The sequence below is a fragment of the Cyprinus carpio genome, chromosome A13, assembly GCF_018340385.1.
Source record: "Cyprinus carpio isolate SPL01 chromosome A13, ASM1834038v1, whole genome shotgun sequence".
Classification (NCBI taxonomy): domain Eukaryota; kingdom Metazoa; phylum Chordata; class Actinopteri; order Cypriniformes; family Cyprinidae; genus Cyprinus; species Cyprinus carpio.
Window position 1 is genome coordinate 27,854,269 of NC_056584.1, and position 14,756 is coordinate 27,869,024.

At 33.5% G+C, this 14,756-nt stretch overlaps 1 protein-coding gene across 1 annotated transcript in view; it reads right to left on the reverse strand.

Moving 5' to 3' along the window:
• Positions 1–14,756, reverse strand: part of LOC109074198 (kinase non-catalytic C-lobe domain-containing protein 1) — a 182,638-nt gene that overhangs the window by 137,956 nt on the left and 29,926 nt on the right. Inside the window, 13 exon segments of the mRNA XM_042769566.1 lie at positions 1,703–1,860; positions 3,556–3,615; positions 3,868–3,990; positions 5,555–5,708; positions 6,012–6,094; positions 7,030–7,236; positions 8,534–8,713; positions 8,802–8,949; positions 11,126–11,236; positions 11,323–11,516; positions 12,806–12,903; positions 13,014–13,107; positions 14,628–14,660. Of these exon segments, the coding sequence (XP_042625500.1) occupies positions 1,703–1,860; positions 3,556–3,615; positions 3,868–3,990; positions 5,555–5,708; positions 6,012–6,094; positions 7,030–7,236; positions 8,534–8,713; positions 8,802–8,949; positions 11,126–11,236; positions 11,323–11,516; positions 12,806–12,903; positions 13,014–13,107; positions 14,628–14,660 (1,643 nt within the window).

Consider the following 14,756-nt stretch of genomic DNA (forward strand, 5'->3'; position numbering starts at 1 on the left):
CAACTGGAATTTTAAATAAAATTATTAAATTATTGATTTTTATTTTACAGTAAAATATTACAATAGTCATTTTTCTTATTTAGTTTTAATTAGGTATTTTGTATTTTTTTATTTGTAAAAAAAAAAAAAAAAAAAAATTTACAACAACAACAAATTATTCTAATATAATTATTACTATAATATACTAATTATCAATATAGCCATATTGATATAAACTCAAATAATTAATCAAAACAATACTTCTGAACTTTTTGTAAAATTGCATTTTAAATCACAATCACAATTTTTATTAGAAAAATTACTTTTTGTCCCCCCTAATTGCACAGCCCTAACAATGTAAATTTTTATAAACTCCGTTCAACAAATGTTCCAGAAATCCATATTGAATCATAAACATACATAGGACCTAAATGTGTGTGTGATTGACCTGATTCTGTGTCAGCCGGAGTCCTCGAGCGAAACATCTCCAACCACACTACAAACTCACCACAAACACACAAAACCAACACACAATCAACAAAAAACCTGCCCACTCACCAACACACCAAACACCCCCACCATACGTGAGCGTGTAGATTATACAGTAATGGAAACCCCAAAAGTAAGACCAGCACACCACATCAGCTGCCCGGGGCACCCTAGCAACTGCATAGCAACACCTTAGCGAGTTGAGCGGTCACCTAGCAACTGCATAGCAGCACTTCAGCAACCACCCAGAGTACCCTAGCAACAGCATTGCAGCACCCTTGCAACCACCCGGGTACCTTAGCAACACCCTAACAACCGCCCGGGTACCTTAGCAACCACATAGCAACACCCTAGCAACCACCCAGAGTACCCTAGCAACCGCATAACAACATCCTAACAACCACCCCAAATACCTTAGCAACCGCCCTAGCAACCTCCCAGGTACCCTAGCAACTGTATAATCAAACACCCTAGGCAACCACCCCTGGTACCCCTAGCAACCGTTAGCAACACCATAGCAACCACCCCAGGTACCCTAGAAACCTCATAGCAACACACAACCAACCACCACAGCACTCCACCACAAGTAATCCACAGCATCCACAGTCCATCAGTAAACATCTGGAGAAGACAAAAGATGAAACACACTCCAGCATTAAGATGTTTTTAACTCAAATACATAGAGTCTATACATCAATTAATAAACACTTCCTCCAGTGAAAAAACGTGTTTCTGGTGTGAATCAGGAGAGAAATCTGCACAGATCAAGCAGCGCTTTAAACAGATCTAAACAAATATGTGTCTGGATTTTGATGTGAGAGGACAACAGGAGATGCACTTTTTCACTGGAGGAGTGTTATTATGGCATTACTGGACTCATGTATTTGAGGTTAAAAACGTCCCTTAATGCTGGATTTGTTTCATCTTTTGTCTTCTCCAGATGTTCACTGATGGACTGGAGTGCTGTGGATTACTTGTGGATTATTGTGATGTTTTTATCAGCTGTTTGGACTCTCATTCTGACGGCACCCATTCACTGAAGAGCAAGTGATGCAATGCTTCATTTCTCCAGATCTGATGAAGAAACAAACTCATTCTAATCTCAGATGATCTGAGGGTGGGGATATTTTTAGCACAAATTCATTTTTAAGTGAACTATTGAGATGTTCCTCGGTTTGAAAGTCAAAAGTGTCTAATAAACGCTTGAATGTAAATGTAAGTGCGTTCGTGAGACCTCAGTTTGGGCCACTTGTATGCTCCGCTGGTCATGGTAAACGCTCCGATCTCCAGCTGCTGGATGTGAAGGGCCAGGATGAGGGCGTCTGGGAGAGTCGGCCGCCGTCTGTCCTTCTCTCCCTCCATCAGACACAGATTATCACTCTTCAGAAAGACCTGAAACAATATCATTAACAGACTTCAGAACCTCACTCCTCTCTCTTCTATGAGACCCTGTAGCTCAAACAGAAGAGCATGAGCTCGCAACACCAATGTCACGGGTTTGATTCTTAGAGAATGCATGGACTGATAACATGTAAACTTTGAATGCAATGGAAGTCGCTTTGGATAAAAGCATCTAAAAAAACGCAGAAATGTAAATGCATTAATGTATTTAATTATTCAAAACAACATCAAAAATACAATTCACACAAACAAGGACTTCAGTACACCTTTGTGCATGTTTTCAGTATCTATTTTAAAATTAATTTAGTTATTTAATAATTTGTAGGACATAATCAAAAATGTTTAGGTGGTGTGACTGTCTAGAGATTATGAAAGAAATTTAAAAAAAAGAAAAGGGAAAAATAAATAACTAAAAAATGAATAGCTGTGATGCGGTTTTGTTATAATAATAATAATAATAATAATAATAATAATAATAATAAGTAGCAATTAAGTTTTAAATAGTTAAAAAATTAAACTAATTATTAAACTAATTAAAACAGTTTTGTTATTATTAATATTATTGACATTATTGTTATTAATAATAACAATAGTATTCAAAACAATTAAGGATTTGTTAAATTTAAAAAAATATTAAAATAATGAAAATAAATAGCTGTGAAGCTGTATTATTAATATTATTCATGTTATATAATAATAATAATAATAATAATAATAATAATAATAATAATAAAAGTAACAATTCAGAATGAATTCAAAACAATAAAAACAATTAATAAAGTAATTTAACAAATTGCAGTGAAGCAGTTTTGTTATTAAAATTATTATTGTAATAAATATTATATAATACAATAATATTTTAATAATATACTATTTTAATATTAATCATATTATTATTAATATAATTTCATTAGAAACCATTAAAAATAATTAAAAAGCAGTGAAGCAGTTATTATTGTTACAGATAATATATAATAAATGATATATTTGTATTATTTTTATTATTAAAAACATTGAAAACAATTACTTAGTTGAAAACAATTGAAACAAATCATTAAAATAATTCAAATAAATAGCTGTGAAGCAGTATAATTAATATTATTCATGTAATATAATAATAAAAAAAAAAAAATAATAATAATAATAATAATAATAATAATAATAATAATAATAATAAAAGTAACCATTTAGAATTAATTCAAAACAATAAAAACAATTAATGAAGTAATTAAAACAAATAGCTGTGAAGCAGTATTGTTATCAAAATTATTATTGTTTTAAATATTATATAATACAATAATATTATAATAATATATTACAACATTTAATATTATTACTTATATAATTACATTCAAAACAATTAAAAAACCAGTGAAGCAGTTATTAGTGTTACAGATAATATATAATATTATGTTATATTTGTATTATTATTTTTATTATTAAAAACAGTGAAAACAATTAATTAGTTAATTAAAAAAAAACAATTCAAACAAATTATTAAAATAATTAAATAGCTGTGAATCAGTTTTAATTATTATAATAAAAAAAAAAGAAAATATATAAAATATAAATAAAAAACAAATAAAATAACATGCTATTTTATTAATATTATAAATGTAATAACATAAGAAAGCATTGAGAATTAGTTTAAAACAATTAAAATAATGAAAATCTCCGAGGTCTGACCTGCACGGCCCTGAGCTCCTCCAGAGCCTCGCACACCTTCAGCGAGAGCTGCTTCCACGCCTGCGTCAAAACCAGAGAAACACTGTCAAACCAATCCAAACCCCGATCACAACTCTTTCATGCTTTTAAACAGAGTCAGTGTTTAATCAGTTTAAACGGACGTGCAATTAACATTTCAGCTGCTGGAGCCGCCAGATAAGATACAGCAAAAATACCGAATCCAGAGGAGCTTCAGAGGTTATGACTCTCTCAGCGCAGGATCATTTATCACTCAGAGAGGACCGCGGCACGATTCAGAGCTTCGTCTCTTACCGGTAATTGCCTCACGATCACGTTCTCCAGCCCCGACAGAATCTGCATAGCTGTGGCGAAGTTTCTCGTCTCGTAGCAGTACTTGCCAACGGCTAGAAAGCGAGCGAGTAAAGCCGTCTGTGCCTAAAACACAGCGAGATATTCAAATACACCCGACATTAGGAAGAGTATAAATAAATATAGTGTGTATTATGTGCATATCGGAGAATTAAGGATATAAGTGGTCTTAATTGGCATGAAATTAATGTTACAATGCAAAAACAACAACAACAAAACACTTAATGGTCCTTAAAATATGTTCTTAATGCATCATATAACTTCCTTTTCTTTTTTTCATAATCTTGCAAGTTTTTCTTCACATTACAGAAGTAAAACAGGTTGTGGCTTCAAAACTATTTTATTTTAGTTGTTATTTAAGTAGCACTGACATATTATTACTGTTATAGTTTTTGTTAATATTATATTTTGTTTTTATTTAATTTTACTTAATGTTTTAGTAATTTTGTTGTGTTTTTGTTTGTATTTAATTATTTTAACATAATATATATATATATATATATATATATATATATATATATATATATATATATATATATATATATTATATATTACCGTATAGGTCAAAACAATATTTTTATATTTCTTCTGCTCAAAGTGATTATTTGATCAAAAATACAGAAAAAAAAATGTAATATTGTGATATATTAGGACAAGTTACAAAATATACTGTAATATATGTTTTTTCTGTATGCAAAGCGAAGTTTTAGGGATCATTATCAAATATTTAGAAAAATGACAAAAGCACTGCTAATGAAATTATTTTCAGAAATATGAAGTATAAAATTAATGAATAAAAAGTTAAAATTAAAATTTTTTTAAAAAGCTAGTTTTTAAATATATAAATAAAAACAATAACATAAAAAATGTAAATTTTTTTTTCCTTTCTTTTTTTATAAAAAATACTTTTATCAGCAAGGATGTGTAAATGGATAAAAAAGTGATAGTATATATTATTAGAATATATCAGTTAGTATATTTCCTTTTAACTAAAGTAAATACAACAGCCGAAAGGTTTCCAAACACTCAAAAATAGAATATTAGTTTTTTCTAAATGATCATGTGATAGACCACAAGGCCTGACACATAGTTTTTTTTTTTATTATTCAGTTTATTTTAAGTTGTAATTAATATTTCACAATTTTTGATAAATGCAGGGCTTGAGCAGAAGAGACTTCTAAAACATTTTAATAACCAAAACTTTTGACCTTACGTATATATATATATATATATAAAAGTTATATATTAAAAACATATACAATATATATAATAAGTATTAAATATATATAAAATGACAAAAGCATACTAACGAAATATTAAAAACCTATTATTTTAAAACATAAAAATAAAATAAAATGTAAAATAAAAAAAGCTGCTACTAAAGTAATAAAAAAAATTTAAGCCACAACTACACATAGTTTTTATAGTTTAAATTATATTAAATAGCTGTGAAGCAGTCTATTATTATTATATATGAAATAATGGTTAATAGATTTTAAAACACACATAATTTATATTATCCTATGATGATTTTAAAATTAATTTAAATGTTGTTGTGAACATTCATAACCCAGTTTCTCTGATAACATTTTTAAGAGAAGTAAATATTCAGTAAACTCTGAGGAATCACCTTGACCGAGTCGCAGGTGACCAGTTCAGCAGAAACCCAGTTAGTGACACAGTCTGCGTGTGTGAGGAGCCTCTGCAGCGGGCCCCGGGGCCCCGACACGTCACTGACCAACAGACCGCTGCCCTCTAGAGGCGAGGAGGCTGGAGACACACACCTGACCAACACACAGCAACATTTAGCACACACACTGAACATAATCGGGAAGATGAAATATAAATATATGCACATGCACTTTTTTTTTTTTAATCAAGATTTTAGGTGAAAATTATTTTTATGCATGTAAAATACTTTTTTTTTTTTTGTAAGTACTACAAAATAATTAGAAAATTGCTTAAACAAGTTTGAGACTTAATATAGAAAGTCACTGCTTTAATTGTCAATTATACATTTATGTACATTTCTAAAGGATCATATCCTAAGTTTTATAAGTATGTGAGTTTGGGACAGTGAACCTCACCTGGAAATGTTTCCAGAATTTTCTGTCACTCCGTGAGCTCTTGAGTTCAGAAAGTGAACCGGATGACAGTCATGAAATATTTCCTGCAATAATAACAGACTATGAGACGTGAACATGCATGATACAGTGATTCTGCCCTCATATAAAGTCTGTTTCAGATCAAGGATCAAGACCAGCATTAAAACAAGATGATCATGTGTCTCCACCTAGAGTGGGATCAGGAAATGACAGCGTGAGAACAGAGCAGAAAAAAAAGGAAAAATAGAGCGATAAAATAAAATAAAATTTAATTTAATTAAAAATAAAATAAATACAAAGTAAGAAAGGATTATAATGAAAATTGTGAATTAAGGAGATTCATGTATTTTGAGTTACACTTCCTTTTAATTAATATATATGTTTTGAAAGAAGTCTCTTCTGCTCCCCAAGGCTGCATTTATCAGATTTATCTATATTTGATCAAATATACATTAAACAAATGTGAAATATTATTACAAATTAAAACAGCTGTTTTCTGTATGAATATCTGTTAAACTGTAATTTATTTCTGTGATGTGCAGCTGAATTTTCAGCAGAATTACTCCAGTCTTCAGTGTCACATGATCTTCAGAAAATCATTCTAATATGATGATTTGCTGCTCAAGAAACATTTCTGATTATTATCAATGTTGAAAACAGTTGTGCTGCAAAATAAACCTTTTAAAACTATAAATCACTTTATTTTTCAGAATTCTTTGATAAATAGAAACTTCAGAAGAACAGCATTTATTTGAATTTTGTAACATTATAAATGTCTTTACCATAACTTTTGATAAATTTAATGCATCTTTGCTGAATAAAAGCATAGTGTGTGTGACCATTTCCCAAAAAATATTGTGCAGCACTACTGTTTTCAACATTGATAATAATCAGAAATGCTTCTTGAGCAGCAAATTTTTCTTATTTAAATGATTGAAGTGTCCAAATATTTTGCATGCGCTGTATATTTCATAAATGATTGAGGTGTGTGTTTGATCACCTGCTCCAGTAAAGTGAGCTGCTGTGCGATGTGCAGCGGTGTGTGTTCGCTCTGGCTGAAGGGACGTCTCTCCTCTGATCTCAGACTGCTGTTGCTCATCAGAGAGGCGTAACACGGCCGTGGAAGAGCCGCGGCGATGGAGAACACTTTCTCTTTACACTGGACCGTCTGAGGCTCCACCACACGCGACACACGCCACTGGAAACTCTGCACACACAAGAACAAAACAACAAAACAACACACAAGCATTCAACTTCTTCACAAATGCTTAAAATCCATAAATTAATGTTTTAGATTAATAGAAACGTGTTTGAATTTTTTCTTAATGCAAGGAACTACAGGTAAAACCGTATTTATTTTTCATGCACAGATCAATTTAGAGATTTTTTGGGCTTTTTTACTTCTTCTTTCAGGCTAGTGGAAAGAAAACATCCGAAATACAAAGTTAAGTGTTTATATTATAATGCTGTAGATTTTCCACTTCAGTAACACTTGCATACACCAGATTTTACAGTTTTATTCCTATCCATATTCTGAAGGTTTTTATATTGTTTATAAATAATTAGCTTGATTTATATTTAACATTTTATTCCTAAAAACATAGCAAAAATGTATGTTTTACTGTCTGTTGACAGTATTTTCGTATATTTATGGAGTTATTAAAAAAGAAATCTAAATTCCTGTCTGTAGAGAGCTTTCACTCTAATGTGTCAACAAAACTGAACAAGAAGTTTGAACCTGAATTTATCCAATGTTTAGATTTCTGTTCTGGAAATAAATGCAAATTAGTGCACATTCAATTAGATAATGCCTAAAATGCATTTTTAAAAACTTTTTAAAGTTTCATAACAATAAATAAATAGATTAATTAATTAAAAATAAAATAAAGTCAAAATAAAAAATAAGTATATATAAATAAGTAAATAAATAAAATACAATAAAATTAAAACATAAAAAATAAATACATATGTAAATAAAAATGAAATGTAAAATAAATAAATAAATACATAATTTAATAAATAAAAAATAATTAAATTATTTAATTCAAATTAAATTAAATTCAAATAAAATTAAATACACATAAATAAAATCAAAACAAATAAAATTAAATCCTAATCAATACAAAAAATAAAATAAAATAAAATAAAATCACAAGAAGAAACCAAGAGCAGGTTACACAGTATTACTTTCTTCACCCGTACTGTGTGTTCCTAATCACTACAACCCTTCTTAATTAGGTATCTAATGTCCATCTTTTTAAACAAATGTCCATTTTTATTTGTAACCTCACTGTCATTCTTTCCAGATTTGTTTCAGTTCCTGAGTCCACTGGTTGGTCGTGTTTCCAATGGACTGTTATCACTGTCTTTTAAATGCAAATTTAACCTTGACATTTCAGAAAACTGGCAACATTTTGTCAACTGGTAATGCAAGTACTGTGATTTCTGTTAATATGTTTATAATATCCCCCTGTAGTGTCTTGGCTAAAATGAATTTCTCAGACCTTTCGAGCAGCATCTTCGATGGATGATCTCCTGCATGAGTTCACTGAGAGCTTCTCCTCGTCTTCTGGGCTGCTGATGGAGGCGTCAAACGCACACGACGGGACACAGACGCGCCTCATCCTGGGCGAGGCCTGAAGCGTCGCCAGCAAACCTGCTCCTTGACTGTCAACCGGTGCGACCTGAAGACACAGCGTAATGTGGTTATTTCACACGCATTCAAGCCTTCTGTCTAAACCAGCAGGTCTAGTTTAAGAGTTGAACTCTGACCTCAGCGGTCAGGAAGGCGTCCAGAGTCTGCAGGAGGCTGGAGCTCGAGCTGAAGTCCACTAACTGTGCGTCTTCAATCCAGAAGTGTAACAGATCCAGAGTGCGCTGATAGACTTTGGCTTTGTCTGATGAGGGATCTTCATTTGCTCTGCAGTTTCAGAGTTAATGGAGAACATAATTACATTTCATCTCAGTTCACTTCTTGGAGATGATTCTTTAATTAGTGTTTGACTGTGGATGATTTACTCTTTCTGTACATCTTAATTATGTGAGCTTAACAAAATCATTATCTATCTGTCTATCTGTCTGTCTGTCTGTCTGTCTGACTGTCCATCTGTCTGTCTGTCCATCTATCTGTCCGTCTATCTGTCTGCCTGTCTCTGTCTGTCTATCCGTCTATCTGTCTGTCTGTCAATCTGTCTGTCTGTCTGTCTGTCTGCACAACTGACTGTCTGTCTGTCTTTCTGTCTGTCTTTATGTCTGTCTCTGTCTGTCTGTCTGTCTGTCTGTCTGTCTGGGTCGGTCTGTCTTTCTGTCTGTCTGTCTGTCCTGGTCTGCGCTTCTGTCTGTCTGTCTGGTCTGTCTGTCCTGTCTCTGTCTGTCTGTCTGTCTGTCTGTGTCTGTCTGTCTGTCTCGGTCTCTCGGTCTCTCTGTCTGTCTGACTGTCTGTCTCTGTCTTGGTCTGCCTGTCTGTCTATCTGTCTGTCTCGGTCTGTCTGTCTATCTGTCTGTCTGTCTGTCTGTCTGTCTGTCTGTCTGTCTTTGTCTGGTCTGTCTGTCTGTCTGTCTGTCTCTGGGCTCTGTCTGTCTGACTGTCTGTCTCTGTCTTGGTCTGCCTGTCTGTCTATCTGTCTGTCTCGGTCTGTCTGTCTATCTGTCTGTCTGTCTGTCTGTCTGTCTCTGTCTGTCTGTCTGTCTGTCTGTCTGTCTGTTCTTTATTGTCTGTCTGTCTGTCTCCTTGGTCTGTCTGTCTGTCTGTCTGTCTGTCTGTCTGCCTATCCTGTCTGTCCATCTGTCTGTCTCTGGTCTGTCTGAATGTCTGTCTGTCTTGGTCTGTCTGTCTGTCCTGTCTGTCATCTTCTATGGCGTCTGTCTCTGTCTGTCTGTCTGTCTGTCTGTCTCTGTCTGTCTGTCTCTCTCTGTCTGTCTGCTGTCTGTCTCTGTCTGTCCTGTCTATCTGTCTGTATTTCTGTCTGTCTGTCTTGTCTGTCTGTGTCCATCTGTCTCTATCGTCTATCTGTTTGTGTCTCTGTCTGTCTCTGTCTGTCTGTCGGTCTATCTGTCTGTCTGTTCATCTGTCTATCTGTCTGTCTGTCTGTCTGTCTGTCTCTGTCCTGTCTGTCTAATCTGTCCCTGTCTGTCTGTCTGTCTGTCTGTCCCGTCTGTCTGTCCTGTCTGTCTGTCTATCTGTCTGTCTCTGTCTGTCGTCTGTGACTGTCTGTCTGGACTCCTCTGTCTTGGTCTGTCTGTATTAGTTGGCTGTCTGTCTGTGTCTGTCTGTCTCTGTCTGGGTCGGTCTGTCTGTCTGTCTCGGTTTACTCTCTGGTGTTCTGTCTGTCTGTCTCGGTCTCTCTGTCTGTGTCTGTCTGTCTGTCTCGGTCTCTCGTCTCTCTGTCTGTCTGACGGGTCTGGTCTTGGTCTGCCTGTCTGTCTCTCTCTCTGTCTGCTCTGTCTGTCGTCTGTCTGTCTGTCTCTCTGTCCTTCTGTCTGTCTCTCTGTCTGTCTGTCTCACTGTCTGTCTGTCTGTCATGTCTGTCTATCGGTCTCTAGTCTGTCTGTGTCTGTCTCTGTCTTGGTCTCTGTCGGTCTGTCTGTCTGTCTGTCCATCTGTCCGTCTGTCTGTCTGTCTATCTGTCCTGTCTGTCTATCTGTGTCGTTATGTCTGTCTGTCTTTGATGTCTGTCTCTGTCTGGTCTGTCTGTCTCTGTCTATCTGTCTGTCTGTCTGTCTGTCTGTCTGTCTATCTGTCTGTCTCTGTCTGTCTGTCTCTGTCTGTCTGTCTGTCTCTGTCTGTCTCTGTCTGTCTATCTGTGTCTGTCTGTCTGTCTGTCTCTGTCTGTCTGTCTGTCTGTCTCTGTCTGTCTAGCTGTCTGTCTATCTGTCTGTCTGTCTTGTTCTGTCTGTCTGTCTGTCTTTCATCTGTCTGTCTGTCTGTTCAACCATCTGTCCATCTGTCTGTCTCTGTCTGTCTGTCTATCTGTCTGTCTGTCTGTTCATCTGTCTATCTGTCTGTCTGTCTGTCTGTCTGTCTGTCTGTCATCTGTCTGTCTGTCTGTTAGGGTCAATTTTTTCTTGACCAGTGCTCAGATTTATTTCATTCGTACCCCAGTGTACTGTTAAATTTGTCCATAAGAAACTGCAGAAGCTCCTCCGGGGTGCAGAAGTAGCGATACGTGTAGAAAAACTGCTGAACAAATCCCTCGGCGTGAGCATTCCTGTCAGCGTCAGAACAGACGTGTGTGACGAGAGTTACAGTACCGGCAGCTACAGTCATTCCCGTGCATTCATACACATTCAGTACCTGGCGTACAGGTAGGCAATGAGGCCTCTGGCGGTCGCAGCCACTAGAGGGCAGCCTTTGCCCCGGCGCTGCTCACACAGGAAGTGCAGAAGCGTAGGATCTTCTGAGTGCTGCAGCTCCAGAGGCGCAGCTCCACACGCAGCCAGAGAGGGCAGCAGAGAGAGCGCTAAACCCCACTGATCCACGGACAACACCTACAACACATCACAGAACACCTGCTTCACGCATTAAACCATACAACACTGGTACTCAAACTGGGAAAATCACCATGCATGCCCTCAAATGACTTATTGCTTGGCTGAATATAAAACGCTTGAGGCAAAAACAATAAGACACAGACACTAATAAGTAATAATTCATATATGGCATATATGCTTTTATTTTAAATGGCTTACAGTGTATTAAAGGTTCACAGTGTTGAAAATCAAGCCCATGTCCTTGGTGATTTTAGAAACTTCTAAATACTGGATAAATACTAAGAGCTGTGAAGTGAAATCTGATTGGATAAGCCAACTTCAAAACCAGGGTTGAATAGAATTGTTTAACAGTTGAAATAAATGTTTACTGCAATTATTCTGTTGTTGTTGTTGTTGTTACAATTAAAAGATCATTGTTATTTTTACTATTTATAATGTTACAAAGATTATTATTATTATTATTATAAATAGTACAAATAAGTAAAAACCTTGAACCCATAATTAAACATTTTATTTATTTGTAAAATTATCATCACTATTAAAACAATGTTATTACTATTAATTTATAATAAATTAGACAGATTATTATTATTATTAATTATATTGTTTTTTATTTATAATAAATTAAATAGATTACCATTATTATACAATTCATTATAAATTAATCATATTAATCAAATATCATTATTATATTAATTATTATTATTATTATTATTAATCAGTTTTTTAGTAATTTATAAATTAGATTACAATATCTAATTGATTAAAATTGATAATAATATTAACTTATTACTATTATTCAAATAATATTGTTATTACTATTCATTTAGAATAAATAAGATTATTATTATTATTATATATTTTATAAATTAATAATAATAATAATAATAATAATAATAATAATAATAATTTTATTATTGTTATTTTTATTTATAATAAATTAAATAGATTACCATTATTATACAATTTGTTATAAATTGATAATACTACTACTAATAATAATTATTATTATTAAAAACTATTATTTTAACAATTAAATAATTTAGTTTTACAATGGCTTGAATTTGGCTCATCCAAACAGATCTCTAGTTCTTATTATTTAGAAGTTCCTGACAACATCAAGGTCATGGGTTCCCATGATTCCCAGTGCTCTGATAAATGTAAACCTGAATACACTGTAAGCTGCTTAACATAAAAGTGTATTTGCAAAGTAAATAAATGTAGAATATGAATGCTTAGAAATGTCTTTAAACCCACGGCAGAGGAAATGCAGCGTGTGCACAAACCTGGAGATATTTCTTGACAGACTGCAGAAACTCAACTTTGGCTCTGAGCTCGTCAAACTGCTGCTTGACTTTAGACACCATCACCTTCATGTCTGAACCTACGAAGACAGACGAGCAGCTGAGCTCACACACACATCTGACGAACGAGGATCAGCTGCACTGCAGGATTAACGCACAGCCGTCAGATTTTCTATTGTAGCAGAAGTACCTTTATTTTTCCTCTCTTGCTGTATCAGCTTGTGGTAGAAAGTTCTGGTCTTTTTCAGATTTCTGCTCTCAATAATCAGCTGTTGGTGCAGCTCCTGTTTAAGAGCAAAGATAAGAAAAGATCAATAAATGGATCTCGATGCCCATCTGAACTCTGGAAATACATGCAACTAACCATGCGTTGCATTCACAGACAGCAGAACGCAGGATTTAACCGGTTTCCCTGCCAGCTTCACCATTAATCCACCTGATTAATCATCTAGACCAGTTTAGACCAGTGTTGTTTTAGTATTATTGAGATCCCATTATAACTTCTATTAATGTTTAAAATAATAATAATAATAAAAATAATAATAATAACAAATAATAAATTAATGTTTATTCATGCATTTTTATTTTCATATTTTAATTTTAATTTAAAAGTTTTATTAAATTTGTTGTTTTGTCATTTTTAGCAGTATATATATATATATTTTATATATACACAAAATTAAAAAGATACATTTTTCTTTGGTAACTATAGTTGATATAAAAAGCTATATATAAAAAAATATAAGCAGTATATATATTTAATTTAGTTTTTTTTATATATATATATATATATATATATATATATTATATATATATATTGTTTTAAAGTTTCAGTTTCAATATATATTTAATTTAGTTTTTTTTATATTATATATTTTGTAACTTTTTTCTGTTTTAAAGTTTCAGTTTCAGTTTTAGTTAACTAAAATAACCCTGGATTAACTAGAATAACCCGGATAAGTGATGGCTTGGAGAAACCATGTAAAACCACCTTCTATCAGAAGCTGGTTTTAGCTGCATTATCCAGCAAGATGGGCTTTTCAGAACCAGAATGATCTTGACTTGTGTCTAGGATAAACTGTAAGGCTTTGTGTGATTGGACTGTGATGAAGAGGATGAAGATGTTTGGTGTGTAAATTGCCTTTAAAAAAAACTTGGTAAGATTTTTTAATGTAATGAAGTCTCTTCTGCCCATCAAGGCTGCATTTATCTGTTCAAAAGCACAGTAAAAATTGTGAAATATTATTATGATTTAAAACAGCTGTTTTCTCTGTGAATATCTGTTAAACTGCAATTTATTTCTGTGATGCGCAGCTGAATTTTAAATAAGATATAGAAATCTTTTGTAACATTATAAATGTTTTTACTATTACTTTTGATCAATTTAATACATCCTTGCAGAATATAGTATTTTACTGACCCCAAACTTTTAAACAGAAGTGCATATGATCAGGATGAAGACTCTGAACTCTCTGTATTTCTCTCTGTGGTAACAGAGATCGATGGTCAGCGCTTTGAAGTCCAGCTGCAGCTCCGTTCCTCCTGTAGAGCTCCTGCGTCTGACCCCCGCTCATAAAAACAGCCCTCAAATGCCATCAAAGCATCACACACACATACACACTGAGCACACAGATTCTGCTATAAATATTAGATATTATCATATAAATATCCAACACTATACTTGAACCCAATCAAAATGCACTCTGTCCATATTCTGTTCCTGGTTCTGAATGTTTGATGCATGTGGCTAATTCAAAACATGAAGCTCTTCTGATGAAAATGAAGGTTGTTTAGGATACTGTACCTGGAGAAATTCTGGCTGCATGAAATGTGGGTCCTTTCAGTACAGTTAGCATTAAATAAACACCGTAAATCAGCATTAGGACAATAACAGACCAGACAAAGACACTTCAAAACAAAAAAAAGAACAACA